At 36.6% G+C, this 18,409-nt stretch overlaps 1 protein-coding gene across 1 annotated transcript; it reads right to left on the minus strand.

Moving 5' to 3' along the window:
* Positions 1 to 3,684: 3,684 nt before the first annotated feature.
* Positions 3,685 to 14,716, minus strand: LOC121407324 (small nuclear ribonucleoprotein Sm D1-like). Its single transcript, XM_041598361.1, has 4 exons — positions 14,606 to 14,716; positions 9,025 to 9,101; positions 6,399 to 6,590; positions 3,685 to 5,463 (listed from the first exon to the last, which is right to left on the minus strand). The coding sequence occupies exons 1-4, from the start codon at positions 14,617 to 14,619 to the stop codon at positions 5,363 to 5,365; spliced, it is 384 nt and encodes a 127-aa protein (XP_041454295.1). The 5' UTR covers positions 14,620 to 14,716; the 3' UTR covers positions 3,685 to 5,362.
* Positions 14,717 to 18,409: the final 3,693 nt, after the last annotated feature.

The following is an 18,409-nucleotide window of genomic DNA, read 5'->3' on the forward strand; positions in this document are numbered from 1 at the left end:
ATGGCTGCTCGTCTGCATGAATTGCATTTATTAATAACCTATACACTGTATACAGCGTTGACAGTAAGATGACATCGATTTCAAGCAAGCAAGCACATGCAGTGACCAAGATTTACAAAACTTTATCAGTTATGGGCAATTATTTGAATTTCATGAAATGGTTCTCGGGATTTGATTTGACGCCGGTGTGAAGTAGGTTTTTGTCTACATAGGCGTATCAGCGCTGGAAAATAGAAACATATGAAAGCATATTCAACGAGCAAATAGTGTAATGTAAAAATATCATGGAAATGCCCATAACTGTGTACATGAATAACAATAAAAGGGCCACTCCTCCACCCTTTGAAAATATGATTTACATCTTTCCACCCTTTCATTTGATAGTGTAGGGTACCTGAAAATTTTGTAGGAAGGACCCGATTTTCTGACAACTATAAGGAACAAATACCCTTTTTACATACGCTAAAATGTCCTTAACCCCGTACTATAGGTGGGACTAAATTGCCATTTAGCCCCACCTAAAGTACGGGGTTAAGAGTTTGTTAAGCTTAGCCCAATTTCTATTTACACAGCATTTTTGCAAAGTGGGCTAACCTCACCTTTAGTACGGGATTAGTTGGCACTGCAAAAAAGCAGGGTTATCCTAGCAATTGCGGTGCTAAGAGCGATAGTACGGGGTTAAGATCGCTAGTGTAAAACGAAAGTGGGCGAAGCTTAACCCCGTACTATAGGTGGGGCTAAATGGCAAGTACTTGTACTACGAATGGTCGACAAAAACCACTAGTCCGGGGTTAGCGAGTTTCGTGTAAGAAAAGCAAGCATTCCTTATCCGGGGTTAGCAATAACAATTTGACATGTGTGAAAAGGAAAAAAAAATAGTACGGGGTTAAGGATAGTACGGGGTTAGCGATAGTCCGGGGCTAAGAAAATCTTGTGTAAAAAAGATATGAGGTCATTCCAGGGGAAAGGAGTAATTAAAATTCTGACAAGTATTGAAAATGATATTAAATGCAAGTCTTCAAGCCTTCAAGGCCATATACAACTTTTATTGGTCAAATCGATAACATAGATGGATTGGAACTGCCAGAACCCTTGAAATTTAACAAAAAAAATCATTAGGAAATGAACAAATATTAGTTTACATGACTCTACACAGATGAATAAATTTCAATTAATTCCCCGCCGCAATCATGTCTGTAAACATCCAGTGGGGATAAAAGTTTAATTGGTTTGATCAATATTTTCGTAAATAAAATTCCCACAAAACAGAACCAAGATATTCAAATAGCGAGGGAAATAATATTTTCTGGTGATTAAAAACATCTGTTCAAATAAAAGCATCGATGTTTTATGGATGTAATTATATTGCCATGTTTGAAGCTTCATGTTTCCAAATCAAAAGTTAGCTGTTCAATGAAACGATCAAAATGATTTGTTTGGAAATCATGATTGTGATGCGATTGGTACACCCAATGAAGATATGTACTCACCACTTGCGTACAGATGTGAGAGGGGAGGGGTTAGGGGCTATGGATCCCCCCCATTTTTTCACGACCCCAAGAAAGGAGAAAAAGGGGTAAAATATGATTTTCTGATCATTATGTAAAAATTCATTGTTTGAAATACATTTTTGTATACGGTCATTCACTCATTTCATCTTTGCTTTCTCGCTTCACTCACTTGCATGCAATTCTGTCCACTACGCCATTTCTGGCCAACTCATTATATTTTCCTCATTACCATAATTGAATTGAGATAAATTAATCATGTTAATTCATGTATAATTAATCAAGAAATCACCTGCAGCCCTTTGGAAAAGGATCTGAATTCAATAGGGCTTACAATGACACTTGCAAATGAAGGAGGTTTACATTTTTTTTTCATTTCATGTAAGTATGAATAGTTTGGATTTGGCAGCCCTAGGGTTAGAATTAACATAGTACATAATATATCACCATCATCGCCATCACCACCCACCACCACACCATATCACTTCCACATCATCACACATCATCACATATTAGCAGCAGCAACAAACACCACCATCACCATCTTTATGATCACTGTAAGAACTATCACCACCACAATCAGCAGCATCAATATCATAACCTGCATCATTGCAGTGATTTCTTGTCACTTTAAGGGGGGGGGAGCAAGTCAACCCTCTCTGATAGGCTACTGTACTAATTCATAATTCAAGCCCCACCCCTATGATTTCCATCATCACCAACAGTCTTTATCATTTTCAATATTACAATACCATCTTCATTATCAAAGTCATTGCCACCACCGTTACATCACCACTTACTTCATGATTGTATTCACTATTGTCATTGTAAATCACCAATCATTTAGCATGATCCATGTGTCTAATACAGGGATTCTCAAATGGTGGCGCGCGCGCCACTTGTGGCGCACCGAGCTCGAGAGTGCGGAGTGGCGCTTGGAGCCGTTATATATATAAAAAAAATAAGGAAAAATTGGGGAGTAAAAAATGTTTCTACCAGTAACCTGGAAATAAGGATGTGGTGATCATTTAAATACGAAGAGAAAACAAAAACTCTTTATTTGACACTTAATTGTTAATTGATTTCTTCAAATTTTGTCCAATTTAGCACCGCGATAACCCCCTATTATGGAGGATCGATGGTGTTCTCCTTTTTATTTATTCTATGTACAAAGTTTATGTGCCACACAAGTGATTTGAAAACCCCGTTTTTAGGATTTCTATTTCAACGGTGAGAAATTTTGCATTTCCAGAGTATACGTTTTGGTTAAGAGTTAAACATCAAATAATAAGATATTCAAAGAATATCCTGATCATAGAAGAATATGAATTTGGGACATAACAAGCAGAAACTTTGTTTTCGGGGCCGATTAAAATCCGATGTTGTAAAAGTGAAATACATGTATGCTAAGATGTATTGCCTGCCGTGATTGCATGCCTGCATGCACTCTTGCTTAATAACACGAACTGAATGAATGATACCGCATGTGAGTTGTAGAGAGAGAGAGGGGCAGTTTTGGGCGTTAGTGCAGTGCAAGGCCTAATTTTCAGCCCTTGCAAAATCGGGGAACGTAACTTCAGCCACTGGCGTACAGATTGGGTTGGGGATTGGGGGGCCCCAAGTGTTTCGCGGCCAAGAAAAAAAAAAGGAAAATGAAAGAGTGGACCATTGTATTATTTTCAAAAATATAGAATTTTGTATTGAAAAGTTCAATATTTTTGCTTCAGTTGCCATATCTAGCCCCCTCATTTTTTTTTACTCATTACGCCACTTGCTCTATATCTGGTGCTGAACATTTTGAACTAGTGGTATCATTGGTATATGATGTGAAAAAGTCACTGGTCATTTTTCTTTTAATATTAATATTGTGCAGTTTGTTGGCATTTGTATTCTTTTGTTGATATTAATTAGAGCCCCTCTGGACAATTTAAAATGATTCATATTCCAAAAATTCTGGGGGCTCTGCCCCCTCGACCCCCACCAGGGGCCCTGGACCCACTCCGCTGATACACTGCTGGTTTGCGTAATGGATAGTGGAGCATTACAGATTCTCAACAAGAAATGTGGCGCTTCAAAAAAAGTAATTGAGAATGGCTGGTCTAATAGGTAAAAAGCTACCTGAATCACGGTAACGTTCTGAAAGAAACACACCCACAGATATTTAATTTCTTCAAAATATGTATTAACAACAGTTTTAATCAAGGAGCAATACAACACAATTACTATGAAAACGGTACAAAAGAATGCCATGATTAACCAGCAGAAAACAAATGTACAAAAATACCTTCTGATTCATCCCAAACCCCCAAGGACCAGAGGCCCTGTTTCACATATCACTTTATCAATAACAAATGCTGGACATCCATCACAACTTTGCTCTCAGCCAATCAAATTGCAGGACTTCAGTAGCATGTACCTTGTCATTGATAGTAAAATCAAATAAAGGTATGAACCAGGACGATGCTAGTAACACAAATGAAAGCAACACCAAACCGACCAATCATATGCAATTCAAACAAACGTAATGGCTTTGACCGGTCTAGAGTTGATTCATCGGTGCAACTGTAGCATACATGTACAAGGCAGGTATCAGACAGATATTGAAAACGGGTACACCCTATTTGATGAAGGTTTATGAACACTCAGGTTACCTATTTACAATGGAATGTTCACCCTTTCCCCTATTCACTATCTAAAAAATATCTTCCACATATTTTCATGACAGAATAAATATGCAAGTCGAGAAGGATTTGAAATATACCACCAATGTCGTAATAATGGGAATAAGAGGGTTTGATTTACCTAGCTTATCTCAGTTTCTCGTCTGCACAGTGTAATGACACAAACAGACGTCCACTTCCCAAGACATTCCACCACTGGGCATCTTAAATGCCATATAATCGCTTTCTTAATCAATATTAAGAAAGCGTTTTTACCACTTGTATCACATGTGATTTCTTTGGTTTGTCACAGAATAGTTGCTAACACAATGCTGTGATAGCAACATTGTATGTATTTCATTCATCAAAAGAAATTGTCATTCATTCCGCCTAACCGAGGCAGGTAATCCTCAATTAAACTGATCAGGGCTACATTTTCCTTCTGACTGAACAATACCCAATGACATTCATCATCACAAACAATTCTGTTTCCAAATATCATCCCTCTTAACTTTTCAGATTTATGAAACATTGCTTGTAGATGTCTGAAAACTGCAATATTGAATCACTTTTACACTACATGCTAAGGGTTTCATACCTAAAACATGCCTCGGTATACAAGAATAAGTGCTATTTTAAAGAAAGCATTTCAATATTAACAGTAACAGTTTATAAGAAATGAGAGCCAAAGGGGCCGTTTCATGAAGCATTGGCGGTGATATTCACTCACAACTTTTATGAGCGACTGGAATCCCAGCATTTGATTGGCCGAGAGGAAACCTCACTGACAACTCTGCTTCATGAAACTCTTCCATCTTTACATCATCCTGAAAATGTTTCTTTCCTGCAAAGGTTCTCTGACTTATTATTAATATATGTGTTTGATTTCTGGTGAATGAATTAAAAAGCACCAGAGCAGCTGCTTTGCACCCATTAACACTCTCCATACTTTGCAATCCCTATTCGGGAAGCCTGGTTTGCTTTACAGAATAAACCTCCCCCCAAAAAACAGTGATTATATGATCTCTATCTACCATCATGGAAACAGATCAAGGAATCTTATTCTAACATTTCGGCAAAAAGTATTCATGAAGAGTTTTATGGCTGGGAACAATACGGGAATAGAAGGCTACAAACCATGATTTATACAACAATTCAGGACAAAAGGTACATATGTGATGTGAAGTACTATGTTTATCTCCTTCCGCCTCCTCCTCCACCACGGCCCCTACCACGACCACCACGCCCTCTACCTCTTCCTCCTCGTCCACGTCCTCTTCCTCCCATTGATCCAACTGAAAAAGACAAAGTATATGACATACATACACATTCAGTTGGAATATAAATGCATCTAGAGACTGGTAAAGGTTCAAGAATGTGGATATTATTGAGCAATCATGAATCTAACAGAAACACTCTTATCTTACAAAGTCTAGGTGTTGTTGAGTTTCATTTTTATTATGCGTTGGCTGTGTGTGAAAATCACTACTGGCTTTTTTTAATACTTCTTACAAATTCTTTGATTGCATCACTAAATCAGGAACTATGAACAAAGAAAGTATACTTAAATTTCCAGCCCATTCCATCCTTGAGAAATTATCTAATTTCAACAAGCTCCATTCAGACGCTTTTGATAATAAATCCAAATTTTGTCGCATTAGGGTTAAAAGGGGAAGTTCACAAATTTGTTTTGACAAAAGCAGACAAATGAGTAATTCACATTTATGATGTGAATACTGTTGGCAAAGAGATCACAAAATCAAATCTTCACAAATTTGTAACTACGTTGTTCTTTTGATGTTTGCACCAAACCTTCAACATGCCTTGTATTTGTATATTTTAAGGGCAAGGCCACTTTCTATGTGACATATTCCTATGTTACAGCACAAATGGATAAAATTGAGGGTAAAACTTGTTAAATAAAAAACATTGTTTTAACAAGTCAATATTTATCACTGAATCTAACATTAAAATCTTATCTGTGACAAATGTAAAAAAAAAGAAAAAAAAACAATTTCTTGATGATATTGGCCATGTTGCCCTTTTACTTGCCGAATGACAAATATCCAACGCCAATGAGAGGGGCATGCAGGCCAGTCTATAGGTCATCCAAGGCTACGGCCTTAGATCCATTCAAACCCTGATTTACTTACATTTCCCACTTTTATCATAACTAAGTACACTCTAAAGTTAACTTCCCTTTTGAGAAGACAATAGGGCAGTGACTTACATTGCTGCTTCTTCCTCATCTTCTCTCTGGGAGAATCATCTACAAGCAGTTGATCCAGGGGGAGGCTGTCAGGGAGGATGTAATACCGAATGTTGTTGCCACGGATACTGAGAGATTCCAGCTGCTGTGTTTCTCTGTTCTTTGGTGTGAGTTTGACTGACTTTAAGTGAGTGTTCATGCTGACATCAACACCTAAAATAAAAAAGTCAAGATGGGCAAATGTAATGAGATCAAATAATTTCAATGCATAAAAAAGTTTTATTCTACTTGATCTTTTGTTTGTAAATGTTCAAGTATGAACATATCAAAGAGCTCCATGACCTGCAACTTTTCTTTTTTTTCTTCAAATTCTCAATGTACCAAAGCAGAAGCAATAATTGCTTCCAGGATACCCCTTTAAAGAGTTTGGCATTTCATATCTTTCTTGTTAAAATAATAATCTGCAAGATTTACAATTTTTATAACTTTCTTAAAAGATAAAGCCTCTAGTATCTACTTTAAGATATTGTAAAGGTCCCATTCAAATTCCTATATGCTGACCAGCTCGCAATATTCTTTATATGTTTCCATGCTAGATAGACAGTGTCACCATGTCCGAAAAATAATCCTCGGACTATAGTTCTTTATTCTCTGTTGAAAAGAAAATATCTAGATTAGTTTTATTTCTCTGACAACTAAAAGACAATCATCTCTGTCATGGACTTTGTAATTCAGGAAAGAACTTTCTTTGTGGGTCCCTAGGTTTTTCATCATGAATGCACTCGCTGTCATCCTCACTCCTGATAACAAGCGCATATCACACATGGTGACACTGTCAAACATAATAGACCAGTTCGTAGTTACTTCATGGACAATTTTGGTCAAATGACCTTTCATTTCTTTCATTATAATAGGCAGATTTCAAAGCAAGATATTACATGTACGTAAGCTTGCCTTACATAGCAGGATGAAGAAATTGAATAGACCAGGTGACTGGAATAGCATACCAATGAACACTTTATGAAGGTATTTGTTGCATTCCTACTTTGAATGCATATCATAGCAGATTGCACAATGTACTTGGCAAACTGTGAATTACCAGTCCTTCGTGGACGCACTGTTGTTTTTTGTGGACGTAAATGAATACCACTATTCAAAAGAATATATGAATAATCAAGACAGAAATTGAATAGACCAGGTGACTGGAATAGCACACCAATGAACACTTTATGAAGGTATTTGTTGCATTCCTACTTTGAATGCATATCATAGCAGATTGCACAATGTACTTGCCAAACTGTGAATTACCAGTCCTTCGTGGACGCACTGTTGTTTTTTGTGGACGTAAATGAATACCACTATTCAAAAGAATATATGAATAATCAAGACATCAAAGTTAATGCTATTGCTTATCTCACTTGAATTCTTTAAACCATCATGTCACTTTAGTACAAATGACCTTCTTCTGATCATGCGCAGAATCTTTTGATAATGCGCAGAGAGGAACTACAAACTGGCTTATTAGGTGACAGTGGTTTTTGTCTCACCTGCGAAGCAAAGTGAGACTATAGGCGCCGCTTTTCCGACGGCGGCGGCGTCAACATCAAATCTTAACCTGAGGTTAAGTTTTTGAAATGACGTCATAACTTAGAAAGTATATTGACCTAGTTAATAAAACTTGGCCATAAGGTTAATCAAGTATTACTGAACATCCTATTAGAGTTTCATGTCACATGACCAAGGTCAAAGGTCATTTAGGGTCAATGAACTTAGACCATGTTGGAGGAATCAAATCGAAAGCTTAACCTGAAGTTAAGTTTTTGAAATGTCATAACTTAGAAAATATATGGACCTAGTTCATGAAACTTGGACATAAGGTTAATCAAGTATCACTGAACATCCTGCATGAGTTTCACGTCACATGACCAAGGTCAAAGGTCATTTAGGGTCAATGAACTTTGGCCGAATTGGGGATATCTGTTGAATTCCCATCATAACTTTGAAAGTTTATGGATCTGATACATGAAACTTGGACATAATAGTAATCAAGCATCACTGAAAATTTTGTGCAAGTTTCAGGTCTCATGATTAAGGTCAAAGGTCATTTAGGGTCAATGAACTTTGGCCGAATCGGGGGTATCTGTTGAATTACCATCATAACTTTGAAAGTTTATTGGTCTAGTTCATTAAACTTGGACATTAGAGTAATCAAGTATCACTGAACATCCTGTGCGCGTTTCAGGTCACCTGACCAAGGTCAAAGGTCAATGAACTTTGGCCAAATTGGGTGTATCTGTTGATTTACCATCATAACTTTGAAAGTTTATGGATCTGATTCATGAAACTTGTACATAAGAGTAATCAAGTATCACTGAACATCCTGTTCGAGTTTCAGGTCACATGATCAAAGTCAAAGGTCATGTAAGGTCAATGAACTTTGGCCATGTTGGGTTTTTTTGTTGAATAACCATCATATCTCTGTAAGTTTATTGGTCTAGTTCATAAAAAGTGGACATAAGAGTAACCATGTATCACTGAACATCTTGTGTGAGTTAGAGTAGTATTCAAAGTCAGCACTGCTGCTATATTGAACCGCGTGATGCAGGTGAGACGGCCAGAGGCATTCCACTTGTGATGCTGTACATACCTGTGATTGTCCCATGTACTTGGGTTCCATTCTTTAGTTCGATGGTGACAGTCTCGTGACTGAGCTTCATAAGAAATCTGGGGAGAAAACAAAAGAAAAACACATTTGAAAATAAGCCTTATATAAAAACTTCCTGCAAGGGAAAGAAAATGTGTACTACAAGGAAAACAAAACACCAAAACATGCCATTAGCACAGTTGTGAGTTAGAGACTTAAAAAGTTAGAACGTCTAAAAAAATCGCAAGACCTGGTGATTTCACAAAACGAGTTACTGTATTGTTACATTAAAGGAGAATTGTAAGAGAAATTATTTTCATTCATTTGGTTGTTCATAACTCCAGAGATTAATTGCAAATGAGAAATTATCAGTATGATATAAGAAATAACAAGCAAGTTAGACTCGCATACTCGGTCCATACGGTCCGGATATTAACCACCTTTTTGCTCGGGCAACGGTTCGGGATGTCCTCACTCAGTCTCTGCATTTGATGTGTTCAGAGCTGCCTGAATTAGCTACCAATATATCAAAATGATTTTTTTTTTATTTTGTGATCATCCCATTTGAACCCTATATAGCCCGGGCTATTTTGAAATTGCATAGCCCGGGGGGGGGGGGGGGGGCCTATTAGGCCCCCCCTCAGATCTCGGCCGTTTATTGACTGATTGCGACCAAATTTGGTGTGTGGGTGTCTCATTATGTATTTTACAAGAACGCGTTGTCAAATTTGTGATATTTATTATAATTTTTTATTCATCTAATTAATTATGCAAATATTCAAATTTTTTCAAGGAATTTTCATTTTTTGTAGTTTTCCCCCCATTTTTTTAGAAAATGCAATGGAATCAAGCATGTTAGTAGCCAGTCATGTAATCTAAAAGACAGCTCACTCAACTGTATTGAAATTGTATAATTATTAGATTATAATAGTAATTATGCGCATATGCTAATTTTTCTAGAAATTCTGAATTTCACATATTGATTACCACGTCTGGGCATAAATTTTTTTTTCTAGTTGTGTACTGAAGAAAGGTGATATTTACTTTATATTTTGACATCATATCATCAAAAAGTGAAAATTCTTATGCAAATTAGAGATAAATGAATATTCATTAGCAGCCAGAAAGTTGAATGTTTCAGAGTAATTCATTAGATGTTGGATAATATTCTTGTTTCCTTCCGTCTTTCCAAATTCTTATGTATTTCTTTGTTTTTAATTTATTATGTATTTCTTTGTTTTGAAATCTCTATTTTTTATTGTTTTTTAAATCTAGAATAGTTAGTGATAGCCCAAAAAAAGTTATGTGAGGAAAAACAGAAAAAAAAAACATTCATCTGACAACACTTCTTGTAAAACCCATACATTGTACACACAAAAGTCGATGGAAATTGCCATTTTCGGTGACATTGGTCACGAATATGTGCTATATCTCCTCAAGTGTACCCTTGATTTTCGCAAACAGGGTCTCAAAATGTGCGGGAGATCTGAAAGAAAAAAAGTAATGAAATTTCAGCATATTATTTTTTTTGCATTTAGAAATTATCGCGAAAAATGTCGAGGGGGGGCCTTTTAGGCCCCCCCCAGGCTATATAGGGTTAAAGTAGGGATGTTAATTGTTATCAAAATAAGACTTCAGACAGATGGCGCCTTTCATTGCAAAATTGTAAATTGATGACCATCAGTTATTGCAAATGGCAATCTAATAACTAAACTAACACGCTAGTTTGTCATTGGTTATTTTTGCTGTTGCTCCACTTATCTGTCAATACCCGACAAAAATGGTACTAGAGATCATTTGCAAAGTCGAAGGGTGTCTTGTGGCATCTGGTATATCTTTGGCAATTCCCTGAAATTTTGCAACTATGATAGATTTAAAGCAAAAGAAAAAGAAGTTGAGCCCAGTCAAAATTTCACTTGCACAATAAAATATTTGGTCCGTATGGTCCAAATTTTAATCACGTTTTTTTTCTAAGGAAACATTTTGAGATGCCTTAACTAAATTAATTGAAGCTTATAAGTTGATTGTTATCATTCCATTTTGAAAGTGGGGATGATAATTGTTATGCATGACATGGCTGCGTAGATCTACTAAATGTATTGGATGTTTCAAATCAGAGACTTACATGTACATACATTTTAGACCTCTGCATCATTACTTCTCCATTCCAGAATTCACGACATTTTTAGTCTAATGGAGCAATAGATGCAATTTTAGGAGAAAAGAATCAAGGCCTGTACTCAAACATTTGGGTAAGATTCTGAAATTTGTTTGTGTGCAAAATTAAAATAATCGCCGATTACTGCAGATGTGGCAATGGTGAATTAGAGTGACATGCCCACAATTTTACATGCTTTACTGCAATATTTTTTTCTCTTAAACATCTTTTTCTCTAAAATGAAATTTTCTTCAATGTTTGTTGAATAATTTTTCCTCTCTTTAATTGCAATGTTTATTTTTACTTTCTATCTGAATATTTCATTAAATCTTGAAAAGTATCACTATGTTTTGCAGCCGCAATTCGACATACATTGTAGCGCATTGGGCATTCTGTTTCAAGTTAAAAAAAAAAATTATTTCTCCTCATACACAGACGGCTTGCTATCGTGCAGCCACCATTAGAAGGATAAACAATGCAAAATCCCCCCAACGGGGCTCATCGATTTTTGTATTTCATAAAAATATATAAAAATAAGTGGACCCACATAAAGAGTACTATTCCTGTTTGGCCCAATACGCACCAAAACGGAGAGCAATAAACTAAAATTGAAAAGGGGGAAAAAACAGTGATTTACTTCGGCTGTCGCACAACTTCACTTCCCTGTTTTATCTAGCCAGGCGGCTTCTTGAGAGTAAAAATCATTTACTGACATATGCTTACTCTCAATAAAGCCAGGTATTCCTATCCATTCATGTGCGTGTAGGCCGCCAAAACCTGAAACTTTCGCCCCCGAGATTTCTACTTTCCTTCTAACAGATCTAGCCCTAAATCATGTACATGGGATGCAACTTCATTTCTGACATTTCTGCGCCATTGATTTTATTTTTAAACATGAATTCATAAAAAAAAAATGAGAAAAATATCATAAGATGGAAGAGACTTGCCCGATGTTTACGCTGCCATCTTGTTTCATATTGACATTGTTCTTCGCCAACGTTACAGACGCGTGTACATGTACATGATTTAGGGCTAGATCTTTGAGAAGTAGAAATCTCAGGGGGCGAAAGTTTCGGGTTTTGGCGGCCTACACGCACATGAATGGATAGGAATACCTGGCTTCACTGAAAGTCACTTGTTCACTGCAACCATCCTGCCTGCGAGAATCTACAGGTAGGACAATGGTACATGCCAATGCTGTACATAGCACACACTCTTAAGTTTAAAAAATAATTAAAATATCACTTTTGTGACCAAAATTTCTAATTTCCAAACAGTTGCAATTTATTTTTCATTAGTAAATTAAGTTGGGAATAATTTTTGTATTCCCCAGAGCGCTCTAAACCTTGAATTTCGGGCATATTTTTGTGTACGCCCTCTATTGGTGGAAAGTAAAATGGCAAGAAAATTTTCATTTTTCAATCTCAATTTCTAATTTTAATTAAGAAAAAATAATTTAAAGAATCAAATTTAAAGAGCCAAGTTATATGATGAATAGCTGTAAAACTGTATTGGAAACTGACAGTGTAAGAAGAAAATCAAGCATTTTTCCCATAGAAAAAGAGAAAATAAGCCAAACATTGTCATGATTGTCAACCTTATTTTGCCACACATGAAGATGTAACTGAGAACAAGGTGAAGGTTATAATATCATAACTTTGTTCATTGAATGAGTGTTGAGAGTAAGCACCATTAAGTCAGTAGGAGTCTTAATGATTTTTACTCAACAAGAAGCCGCCTGGCTAGTTTTATCCAAACTATGGCCATTGACCAAGTCCCAGTACAGATCGAGTTAGAACTTCCACTATGGCCATGATGGCCATTGGGCAATCCTGTATTTTAGGGGTCTAAATTATTTTAGGTTGCTAACTTCAGGCAACACTACAGCTCCACTACCGCTGTTAATGGTAGTTCAGTAGTGCGTACGTACGTGCCGGGTATGGCGGGCCGTTAATCCAATACCCCCCCCCGGCCCTGTCTAGTCCCGGGTCACGTGACACCCCGACGGCTTTAGGTATACCGTTATTCTATTTTTAGATCTATACCGCCGGCCCCTATATATCGCATGATACCACATCGGTAAATACAACTTTACATCTACTAGGCCTACATAGATTCTAGGCATGTAGCTGTATACTACTACATACCCGGCACGTACGTACGCACTGCTGAACTATAAACTCTACAGCGGTCGTGGAGCTGTTGGCAGGAAGTGTTGCCTGAAGTTAGCAACCTAAAATAATTTAGACCCCTAAAATACAGGATTGCCGGCCATTGACCAAGTCCCAGTACAGATCAAGTTAGAACTTCGGGCTCTGTAACTAGTGTAATTGGTGAGTAGAGTCAATGGAGCTGGAGTTAAGCGGAACAACCAGTGTAACAGAGACCGAAGCTTTTGGTCTATGATTAATTTTGTCTTGACATGAAGTTTAAGACTGCACCAAACAGTAGAGGCGCACGGCCAATATTTATTGGAGACTGTCTCCAATGTTGGAAATTATCTCCAATATCAGAGACTTTTGTGAAGTATTTGGGTATCCAATTTCAGAGACAGTCTCCAGTTTTGGAGACTAATTTCCTTTGTTTACATTTGCGGCAAAAGGATTACCTTGGCGGCAAATAAAAATGTGATAAGCAGATTCCTCATGACAAATTACCCCTTTTCACCGTCTACTTTAAAAATTCACCGTCTATTTTTGTTTTGATAAGGATTTTTGTTGTCATCCACACACAAAACAAATGGGCCGACTTCAGCGAGACAAAATTTTGGGTGGAAAAAATCATGCTGTTGTTGGTGTTGTTTCTTTTGTCCTTTTGCAAAGCAAGTCTCCAATGTGGGAGATTGTCTCCCCTATTGGAGAGAGTCTCCCATATTGATCGTGCGCCTCTACTGCCAAATTGAGGTCGATTATATTTATAATTATGATAATTTATGTTCGATAACAATGAAACATCTTGTATTTATCGTTAGATTTACAGGCCAAATCGTGGTTTTGGAAACCACTCATAGATTTGTGTACGCGCATTTGTGTACAAAGTGAATGGAGGTGGAAATAGGGAACCGTGCGTGCGACTGAATAAAGCGCTGCTGTATGAAGTGAATGGTGGTTACCTATAGGCTATATCACGATAATGCCGATTTACAATTATTCCTAAATTATACCAATATTGTAAAAATATTCATCCATCACCACTAACGATACTGACAAGGCCGAGCCCCGGTATTATTAGTATTACTAGCATTAACAGTCATTAGCTTGGTCCGCTTCCATCTTCAGTCCCACTCGTTCATTTTCATGGGTGTGATACAAACCGACATGTAATGTGAAAATAAAACATAACCCATACAAGAAAGATTAAGACTTTCATATTGAAGGTCGGATAGACCCACCAATTAATTATTATTGAATAAAAATTGATAATTACCTGACTAGCTTCATGATGATGTCGGATTGCGATCAGCATCCGACGATAAAAATTGGACGTTCAATCGACGCGCGTGTACCAAAACAATGGACTGTGTCTAACGCAGATGGCAGCAAACCACGTCGCGCCCAAAATTTTAGGACAGGCACGGCCCCAGAAATACTGATACATGTAGTAGGCTTGTTCTTAATTTTCTGTGTTTGAATGTATGTGGCCTGAGAACCAAATCCCGTCTTGGCATCCTTGATAAATTTGTGAGCGACTTTGATGTAATTGGTCTCTGTGAAACTAAATGCAATTCTAGTGATATTTGTGTCATTCCCGATTTTCATCCTCTTGTCATGCCTTCCAAAACTCCTAAGCACAAATTCGGCGCAGCTCATGGCATCTCTGTTTACATAAGGGATGGCATTAATGTTCGTTTTGATGCGATCGAAAATACCAATTCTGAGTTTGTATTTTGGCTCAAGGCAAGTTCGATTTCTAGACCTTTTATTCTAGGAATGGTATATTTACCTTGTGAACGATCTCCTTATTATCATAGTGATGTTTTTTGTCATATCTCTGAGGATTTGGCTAATTTTAGATGCGACTTTAATAATATACCGATATTGTTGTTTGGAGATTTCAATTCTAGAACAGGCATTTTGAGTGATTTCATTGAGCCTAGTGACCTTGTTACTATTGAAGGTGGTTTTGAGTTGTCATCTGAATCTTTTGTTAATAGTAAAGCTGAAATTGACAAGGCTGGGATAGGGTCAGAACGCTATAGTAAAGACCACAACGTTAATGATAATGGTCTTAATCTCATTGAGCTATGTAAGAACTTTGACATCAAAATAGTTAATGGTAGTTTGGTAGTGACATGCATGGGAATAGGTGAGTTTACATGCCAAAATGCAATAGGCTCTAGTGTGGTGGATTATGTGCTTGTTTCCACACAATTCATGTCGAAGATTACAGATTTTCATGTTTACCCCTTAGATAAGTGCTTGTCTGATGCTCATGGAGCCATTTCTGTCCAACTCACTTTTGATGTTGCTCAGCTAAGTGATACATGCCACGACGTGCCTCCGACTACAGAAAATTATTGTTTTATCGATGAAGATTGTATATATGAACCTTTAAAAATATCTTGGAAAAAGGAAGTTGAAACTTCCTATCTTAATGCTTTCGATACTGAGGCAATTAATGATGTGAATAATAAGATTGACTCTTTTTATAGTGAATCAATTTCTCAGTGCATTATGGACGATATGGTTAAAGACTTGAATAGATTGTTAATCGATCCTGCTAAGTCGATAGGAATTTGTAAGAAAGCACATTCGGTGACGAATGCTTGTAGACGTAATAATCATTTTAGTAAAACTGATAAGCCCTGGTTTGATAAAGCTTGTGAAACCCGTAGAAAAGAGTACTTTAAAGAAAAACATAGGTTGCAGAAGTTGAACTCTGTTGATGCAAAGTTAGAACTTAAGAAATTAGCAAAAACTTACAAACGTTTTATTAGGACAAAATTAAGGGCATATAATAGAGAGTTTCACACTTCTCTGCGAAAATTGAAAAATTCTAATCCCAAGAAATACTGGAAACTGTTAGATGATGCTTGTAAATCGCCAGAAAAAGGAAATGACATTCCGTTAAATGCATTTATGACACATTTCAAGAATTTAAGTATGAAGCCAGAAGATTTGAGTTCAAACGAAATTGAGTTTGATCCTTCTGTTGTAGATCATTCAATAAATGAGGCTATAAATAAAGACTTTACCTATGTAGAAGTCATTCTTGTTATAAGAAAATTAAGGAATAATAAGGCTAGTGGGATCGATAATATTATTAATGAACAACTGAAAAACTGTCCTGATTCTTTCGTGAATTTGTTGGTTAGAGTTTTCAATGTTGTACTTTACACAGGTGTTGTACCTTCTGTTTGGTGTCTAGGTATGATTAAGCCATTATTCAAAAAGAAAGGTTCCACTGATGATCCAGACAATTATAGAGGAATCACTCTTCTGAGCTGTGTTGGTAAATTGTTTACAGCATGTATTAATGCCCGGCTTTCGCTTTACCTAGAGTGTGCTGGTATTTTAGGAAGTGAGCAGGCTGGTTTTAGAGATGGGCATAGTACCCTGGATCACATTTTTACTTTGCATGGTCTAATTGATTTGTATTTAAACCGTGGGAAAAGAATTTACTGTGCTTTTGTTGACTATAAGAAGGCCTTTGACCTTGTAGATAGGTCCAGTCTTTGGTCAAAATTGATATCATCAGGGATTAATGGAAAAATCATCAATGTTGTTTATAATATGTATAAGAATGCAAAATCCTGTGTAAAACTCGGTAATAATTTGTCTGATTTTTTTGTTTGTAACATTGGTGTACGCCAAGGTGAAAATTTATCCCCCCTTTTGTTTGCACTTTATCTCAATGATTTTGAACTTTTTGTTAGTAGACATTATAAAGGTCTTGATATGTGCTCCTCTGCAATACGAGAGTATTTAAGTGATGAGGATGTTGAGGTATTTTTGCGTCTGTATGTATTATTATATGCTGATGACACTGTAATATTTGCTGAGTCTGCTGAGGAGCTACAGTGTGCTTTATCAGCTGTTTATCAATACTGTGATTTATGGAAGCTCACTGTAAACACCAGTAAAACCAAAGTTGTTATTTTTTCCAGAGGACGTGTCCGTCGGTTTCCTCAGTTTATGTTTGGTGAAAATTCCCTTGAGGTTGTTTATGATTACACTTATCTTGGGGTTATTTTTAATTATAACGGTTCTTTCAAGAAAGCAATGAAAAAACAAATTAATCAAGCTCGTAGAGCTATGTTCCATTTGAAAAGCAAAGCCAGGAAACTATCCTTACCAATTGATGTTCAATGTGAACTGTTTGATGTACTTATTGCACCAATTTTATTGTATGGAAGTGAAGTTTGGGGTTTTGAAAATTTAGAATGTATTGAAATGTTTTATAAGAAATTTCTTAAGAGTCTTTTAGGTTTGAAGCGTGGAACAGCTAACTGCATGGCATTTGGTGAGCTCGGGAGGACAAGCCTGTCTTACAATATCGAGAAGCGTATGGTTAACTTTTGGCTTAGATTAAATGGAAATGTACATGGGAGATCGAAACTGTCTTGTATTATCTATAACCTTTACGTCAATTGCATGATAAAGAAATCTTTAGTCCCAGGTGGATAGTTAAGGTGAAAGATATTCTCGACAAATGTGGTATGTCTAATATTTGGTCCGACCGAGCCATCTTCGTCAATGTAAATTGGGTTAAATCCGCTGTCAACCTTCGTTTAAATGATATTGGTCAGCAGAATTGGAGTTCGGAAGTAAATAGAAACCGCCTTTGCACTAACTATAGGATATTTAAAGAAAGTTACATTTTTGAGGATTATTTGATCAAACTTGATTATTCGGATCGGTTAGCATTATGTAAATTTAGATGTGGAAACCATAGACTACCTGTAAGCGAGGGACGATATCTTCCTGATCAAGAAGTAAAATTGTGCACCTTGTGTAAAATGAATGATCCAGGTGACGAGTTTCATTTTCTTTTTAAATGTCCGTTTTTTGAAACAGATCGGAAAGCTCTGATTAATTCCTTTTATGCTCGTCGACCGAATGTTTTGAAAATGAAGCAGCTTTTTAATTCTAGAAACAAAAATGTATTAAAGAAATTATCACGATTCTGTCAAATCATAATGTCCAGATTTTGATGTCTTCATACTATTTTCCTTTTACATTGTATACATATTTTGAAAGATACTACTGCCACTGTTTGCCATTAAGAACC

This window comes from Lytechinus variegatus, chromosome 2 (genome assembly GCF_018143015.1).
Source record: "Lytechinus variegatus isolate NC3 chromosome 2, Lvar_3.0, whole genome shotgun sequence".
Taxonomy (NCBI): domain Eukaryota; kingdom Metazoa; phylum Echinodermata; class Echinoidea; order Temnopleuroida; family Toxopneustidae; genus Lytechinus; species Lytechinus variegatus.

Coding starts and splice junctions, on each gene's coding strand:
- LOC121407324 (XM_041598361.1), bottom strand. Junction 6,591..9,024: donor AGTACATGGGACAATCACAG/GTATGTACAGCA, acceptor TTTTTATTTTAG/GTGTTGATGTCAGCATGAAC. Junction 5,464..6,398: donor GATGAGGAAGAAGCAGCAAT/GTAAGTCACTGC, acceptor TGTCTTTTTCAG/TTGGATCAATGGGAGGAAGA.